Below are 6,971 nucleotides of genomic sequence, written 5' to 3'. Positions count from 1 at the left end.
CACTTCACCTCCACAACTCGTGTGTGTGTGCGCGTGCATGCGCGTGCGTGTTGAAACATGTTGCAAGAATTGCCATTAATAAGATACACGTACGTTGACAACCACCCCCCCTCTCTCTCTCTCTCTCTCCAGAGTCTGTGAGGTTGGTGAATGGGACCAGTGTGTGTTCAGGCAGACTGGAGGTGAAGTCTAACCAGTTGTGGGTCTCAGTGTGTGAAGATGACTTTGACCAGCAGGACGCAAAGGTGGTCTGTAGGGATCTTGGCTGCGGTGCTCCTTCAGTCCCCCAGGGGGCGCTCTATGGAGAAGTGAACGCTTCGATGTGGACCAAAGAGTTCCAGTGTGAAGGCAACGAGTCTGTTCTCCTGGACTGTAGAACCTCAGACTCAACTAGAAACACCACCTGCTCACCTGACAAGACTGTTGGACTCACCTGCTCAGGTATAATCTAATAATTTTAGTAATGTCCTCAAAATATGAGGAGGGAAAATTACCATCTATGCCGCCAAAATTTGAGGACGGAATTGCAGCAAAATTAACCATGTATGGCGCCGAAATTGGCGATGTGGTTGGCCGTTGTGATTGGCTGGAAGGTGTGCCATTATTCCCATTATGCACTGTGATTGGCTGAGCATGGCATGAGGGTGTGCCACAGCCAGGGACACCCGTTATATATAAGTTGCAGATATTCCGTGCTCAAACTTTGAGTTTTGAGTTTGACGTTTGGTCAAATCCGTTCCAAGAAGTCACCCGTTTGCCGTCTTGGGAGTGACAGCTCACCATGTGTTAGTGTTAGACAGTGTTAGGAATAGATCCCCACCATCTGTTAACAGAACACCATCATCCATTCTCCCATGGAGTGGGAGAACTGAACACTTTCGGCTCACAAGGCATGTCTGCTCTAAATGGTTTGTAACGGTCTTGTCTCTGTACAGAGCCTGATGACGTCAGGTTGATAGGAGGAAGCAGTAACTGTAGCGGTGTACTGGAGATGCAACACCAGGGAGACTGGAGACCCGTGGATGGTCAGTCCGACTGGAACCTGAAGTCATCCTTTGTCGTGTGTAGGCAGATGGATTGTGGCTCTGACGTTTCAACACAAAGGAGTCCTGCTTCAACGGTTCAACCTGTGTGGTGGATCACAGCTGACTGTGTTGGAACCGAGTCTTCACTGAGGGAGTGTGGAATGACACTGTCTCAGAATTCCACTGTCACATTGGAGGTGATCTGTTCAGGTAACACAAACAGTGACGTCCGTCTACTTGCCTACTTACTTAACCTACCTATCTACAGCATAGAAACAGGATGTTTCTTTTTCTGAATTCATTTAAAATAACTTTTTTTGCATCGTCTAATTTCAGCAAAAGCCATACAAAAGCCTTACAATATGTTGGATCTCTAATCTTGGTTCCATCTCATTGGCTACTCTATACTGTATGTAAATATCTGCTGTACTATAATTCAATCACTCGTGTCTTGTTACAGATCTTCTGTTTAAGCCAAACATCAGCGTCTTCCCCACTCTAAACGGGGTTTCTGAGGGCCAGCAGCAGGGGCAGCAGGTGTCTCTAAACGGGGTTTCTGAGGGCCAGCAGCAGGGGCAGCAGGTGTTGGAAGGTTCCAACTTCAGCATCAGCTGCTCCATCCTGCCACAGTACCCAGACGGCTCCTTCCACCTCACCTTCACTGGAGCCAACAGCACACACAACCACACCCAGCCAGCTGTCAATCACTCTGCCAACTTCCTGTTCTTCGAAGCAGGCCCCGGCCACCAAGGGAATTACAGCTGTGCTTATCACGTCGACGTTGTTATAAAACACACCAAGGTGTTTTCTCACAATGTCTCCTCTGAGAGCGACATCCTCTCTCTCACCGTCACAGGTAACCTGAATGAAATTACCTTTAAACCATTCTGGGCGGGAACCCAGAATGGTTTACGAGCTACGAGCTTGCAGGTCTGCTATTTTTGATACATCTTGAAAATGTGGCTCAATTCTTTGAATATATATATTCTTTCAGAGTGAATTTTCTTAACTCAAATCTTTGCTTCTGGCGGCGGGGGGGGGGGTCCCTGGAACAACATATTTTGGGCCAAATACAGATAATTCTGGGGGTCCTTGACATGAAAAAGGTTGAGCACCACTGACATAGAAACACAGGTTTTTCAGAAAACTGTTAGCATTTAGAAGCCCTTTTTTAATCGGCCTCAGGTCTAAATGGGTTAAACTCACAATATGAATCTCCGTCAGGCATGATTCAATCAAACATGAAGGTTTATTTGGTGATGTTTTTTTTCCCACAGTCCCTCCTACAGTCCCTCCGACACCTGAGGACAACAGCAGCAGAGTTACAATCACTGTGGTGGTGCTGCTGTTGGTGCTGCTGTTGATGCTGGTACCCATTGCCCTCTATAGTCTCTGGAAGGTAATACATCTTTACACAACACAAGACTGGAATGTAAATGACAGTTAAACCAGAGTTCAAGTGTCTTCATATACAAACAAACAATAGAGAGATAGGAGGGTTCTCAGCCAGATGTGATTCAGTGACTTAACGTTGGGTGTTTCTGTGTTTCTCCAGGCCACCAGAAGACATAATGCAGGAGTGTGGGACACTGCGACGGTTCATTATAATGCCAGAAATGAGAACATTGATATCGAGTATTATAATGTTGTTGGTTCTGATTCTGAATCTGGCCTCGAGTATGACGTGATAGATGAACAAGTAGTTGTTGAATCTGGCCCCATTGAAGAGGCAGAAGACTCAGATTATGAAGAGATAGATCAACAGGTAGTTGTTGAAGCTGCTGGACCCAGTGAGGAGACAGAATACCACCAGTATGAAGAGATAGATCAACAAGTAGTTGTTGAAGCTGGACCCAGTGCTGAGACTGGAGTCCAGGCCCCATAGACACTTGAGACGCTTGTGTGGCACAGTAAAGTATGTGTGCCCACCATTGCGGAGTCTTTGGGGGTTCGAATCCACCACAATGCATCTGGCTTTGTCGAGTATCTACACAAACACATTTGGCCCATGTTCGGGGTAGAGAAGCCGGGCGGAGAGGGTTATATATGTATATATAGTCACTGCACATAATCCTACAGAGTATTCCTTCCTGTCAGCAGGGAGTGTTGGGTGAGAGGAGTCAGATGAAGGCTCTACATCCTCCCGGTAGGAGCTCCAGGTGAGCTTGTGACAATGTACAGAAATCTGTGTTGGGGGCAATACATTGGCATAATGAGTAAATTGGGGAGAAAAAGGGCCAAAAAAGGGGATAAAATGAAAAGAAAAAATGATTGACAGGAACAGACAGACATTAGAACAAGTAGCCTACTGTACTTTACCTGGTGTTTGTGGTTGTAAATAGAAATTGGGGAGAAAAAGGGGCAAAAAAAGAAAAAAAAGATTGACAGGAACAGACAGACAGAAGAACAAGTAGCCTACTGTACTTTTCCTGGTGTTTGTGGTCGTAAATAGAAATAATTCCTCCCAGTCCACACAGACCAAAGCTAATCGAGGACAGACAGAAGATGTGATTTTGAAACGGAAGCCTTGTTGCGTTGTTATTTAGCTTGTTATGGGAGCATGGTTGAATCAATTAATTTAATGTCACGGTCAGTCATCCATGCTGGCGCTGTATAATACTACAAATATTAGCCGTCCCAAACGTCAGGCTCAACCGCCGCCTATGCAGGCAGTGACGCATCCAGTCAGGATGCTCTCTGTGGTTCCTCTGTAGAAGATTATGGGACCATGCCCCGAGAATTAATATCCCAAGCAGGCAACAGCAACACGTAAATAGTTGTGTAGGAGAATTAAAATAGTCAACTTGATGAAGGGCTATAGTCAGTGGTTGCTATACAATTGTTACTTTTACATATTTTATGCGATTAGGGTATTAATATGAATAATCTTGCATTGTCATTCAAGCTAATGTGTAATCCCTCCATTTCATGATATGTGTTTTGTTTATATAATCTTTACAGAACAGTGTTTGTTATGAGCAGTAAGCCATAGTGTACATAGGAGGTTATTGTTCCTTTGCATAGGCTCAACTTATGTAACTTGGATAGCATTTTATGCAGACATACAGTAGCACTCTATAGTGTATACGCATAGCTTCATTATATAGATATTCCACTGTTAGGTTGTTTGCTTACGTATGATTCATGATAACAATTTTTATGTATTTGATATATTACCATGTTTTTGTTCTTTGATTATGTTTTTTAAGATTTAAAGTATTTTTTTTAAATCACAGTTAAGCAACTTTACTTTGTATTGTATCCTTTTCTTTGTGTTACTTATCTCTATTGTTGGATGAACACCTCATTGAAGTTGGTATACTGTACATATAGTCCATTATGAAGGCATGAAACCCATTCAAAGTCCATTGATTTCAAAAGCGCATTGGAACTGAATGCACCTTCATTACTGTAAAGTCGACGGTTGTGACTTAACTATTCATACAGTTTTAAACAGTTGAATTGATGAGATAATGTAATGTTTGTTTCTTTGTGCCTTTTGAAATAAAGACAAAAGTCCTGAAAATGAAGAATGTTCTCTCCACAATGTGTTGTGTGTAGTAGAGGAAGCTCCCATTGGTTACCATGAACACAAACGCATCCAACAGCAGCAGCAGGAGACAGGCTGCTACGGTAACTAAACTGACATTTTAACATAGATAAAATACTTTATTGGCAAAAAAAAAAGAAAAAACCCTTCAAGTGTGCCAACGTGTATTAATACACACACTAACCGTTTTCAAGAGGGATTTGGCCATGAAAGAGCCTCGTCAAACATGTTTTCATTCAAAGCAACACAAAAACAATTAATGCAGAGTGAAAACATCACAATAGCGCACACGTTACACCAGAGCAAAGAACAATGAAGAATCGGAAATAATCATAATACTCACCTCTCCATCATCTTCAGGGGGGTTCCTGCAGGCACTGAGGCCGGGGCCACTGGAAAATATATGCAAAACATGTGTTCAGTCTAACATCTAGCATTTTGTTCTCAGTCCCCCTGGCCAAACGAGATATAATATATCTCCATTCTCCAGAAGACTATTGTATAGTCTTCTGGACTATAGGCAGGGCAATTTGTGTGTATGTTAGTAGCCTATGCATGCGTGGGTGTAAGACTCACCTTGTGGTTTTCTGGTTCTCTTTTATGTAGAACATCAGCAGGGTCACCACTGTCACTGCTAACACAATCTGAGAACCCATCGTCAAACAATAAAGGAAAAACAGCGCCCTCTTTGCCACTTGCCAGTCAACAGTCTGTCTCGAGACTAGAGACTACTGCTGACAGCTAAAACTGATCATGAGCAAACCTAGAAGTGTGTTACATGAGCATCCCCTGGTGGACAAACTTGTAAACAGCATGACATGCAGTATAATGACATAATGCACTGTGAACAGACAAAGCAACAACATACATCCTCTTCCTCCTTACATAAGTAATAGGAAGAATATGAACATGAGAATGATCGATACCACAGTATCACATGCTTTATTTACTCATATCTACCTGCCGCACTTTAGGTGGGGGCCACATGTGGCACCTTCGCGGCCCACAGGTTAATATCGGAATACTGATATATTATTGATTTCAGCTGTTACAATACCAAACATGCAAACATGACCCACTTTAATTACTTTAATGACTATACTATCTAGTCTTTTTTATGTCCCATGTATTTGCATTTAAGTTCATACAGTTAACATACAGTAGGAAGGAACATATAAATGTATTTGAAATTAAATACAAATGTTAATTTTCAGGATTCCAATTCAGAAATAGCTAAACATATTTCAGGATTCCAATTATAAAATAGCAAAGATAGCAGATCTACAAGCTCAAAACGCGTCGCAGTTTGAGCTTGTAGATCAGCTATTTTTGACTATGCATTGTGGTCCTCTGGAGTGTCCCTCTCCATCATCAAAGTTTCCCACCCCTGCCCTATCCTAAATCTATAGTTAGGCCTATTATTTTAATATGCAATAAAATTAAGATCTCACACAAGACAACAGAATAATTTGATAATATGCCACATGCAGTTGAATGCAAGTTGCAAATTGCATTATGCAATACACCTGTGGCCCACTGCCCACAGGTGAAGTGGTTTGCAGTTGGTTGCAGTTGGTTGAATTGTTGGCAATAGCACAGTAAAGATGATAATAATCGAATATGATGTGTGTAGTTCTTTATAGATCTATAGAGCGTCGCAGTCCCGCCTCCTACCCGGGACCAGGAAATGAAATCCAATGCATTATTCTCATAGACATTTCGTAAAGTATTTATTTAAAGACGGTTACGCCGCGGACAAAGCCAACTCGAGTCGTGACAACTCATGACAACACAAACAATATTTTGGACCAAACAAATAATTAGAAAGAAGAAAAAAACGGCAGGTTACAACACTTTTTTTGTTGTTTTTCTTCTTTCTAATTATTTGTTTGGTCCAAAATATTGTTTGTGTTGTCATGAGTTGTCACGACTCGAGTTGGCTTTGTCCGCGGCGTAACCGTCTTTAAATAAATACTTTACGAAATGTCTATGAGAATAATGCATTGGATTTCATTTCCTGGTCCCGGGTAGGAGGCGGGACTGCGACGCTCTATAGCCTCTTAATTTTCATCGCAATTTTTTTTTGTCATGCCATTTTTTTTGACATGCCATTTTGGTCCAGCGTCCTATTTGTAAGGGATATGCTCTCCAGCAGGGGTGAAAGTAGGCCGGGACGGTCCGGAGCTATCAAAATACTATATTAAATAAAGCTGCCACTGTGCCCGTGCACAAACGCATGTCCAAGAGGAAAACAATCAAAACATTATATAACATCAGAATGGGGCAGATTAGTGTTTTCTTAATGAAGTGCTTCTGAATTGTAACTGTGTTTATGTCAGTCAGCGATGCGATCCCTTGTTAATAATCTACCACCACCACCATACACAGACTGGAGA

At 42.3% G+C, this 6,971-nt stretch overlaps 1 protein-coding gene across 2 annotated transcripts; it reads left to right on the top strand.

The window, feature by feature from the left end:
- Window positions 1-1,020: 1,020 nt before the first annotated feature.
- Window positions 1,021-3,024, top strand: LOC306914205 (uncharacterized protein). Of its 2 annotated transcripts, XM_079491186.1 has the most exons (5): window positions 1,021-1,235; window positions 1,486-1,562; window positions 1,608-1,881; window positions 2,303-2,424; window positions 2,581-3,024. In XM_079491186.1, exons 1-5 carry the CDS (start codon window positions 1,073-1,075, stop codon window positions 2,908-2,910), a joined length of 966 nt encoding a protein of 321 aa, XP_079347312.1. In that variant the 5' UTR covers window positions 1,021-1,072; the 3' UTR covers window positions 2,911-3,024. The 2 variants fall into 2 exon arrangements, with proteins under 2 accessions (XP_079347312.1, XP_079347311.1); XM_079491185.1 differs by having other exon boundaries at window positions 1,486-1,881.
- Window positions 3,025-6,971: the final 3,947 nt, after the last annotated feature.

The sequence above is a fragment of the Electrona antarctica genome (assembly GCF_951216825.1).
Source record: "Electrona antarctica genome assembly, chromosome: 21".
Classification (NCBI taxonomy): Eukaryota; Metazoa; Chordata; class Actinopteri; order Myctophiformes; family Myctophidae; genus Electrona; species Electrona antarctica.
Note: the sequence above shows the minus strand (reverse complement) of the source record. Positions and strands in the feature narration are given on the sequence as shown.

Bases quoted from the DNA above. Each gene is read 5' to 3' on its own strand.
- LOC306914205 (XM_079491185.1), top strand. From the start codon at position 1,073: ATGGATTGTGGCTCTGACGTTTCAACACAAAGGAGTCCTGCTTCAACG. The intron at 1,882-2,302 runs GTAACCTGAATG...TTTTTCCCACAG, and splicing joins CCTCTCTCTCACCGTCACAG to TCCCTCCTACAGTCCCTCCG. The intron at 2,425-2,580 runs GTAATACATCTT...GTGTTTCTCCAG, and splicing joins CCCTCTATAGTCTCTGGAAG to GCCACCAGAAGACATAATGC.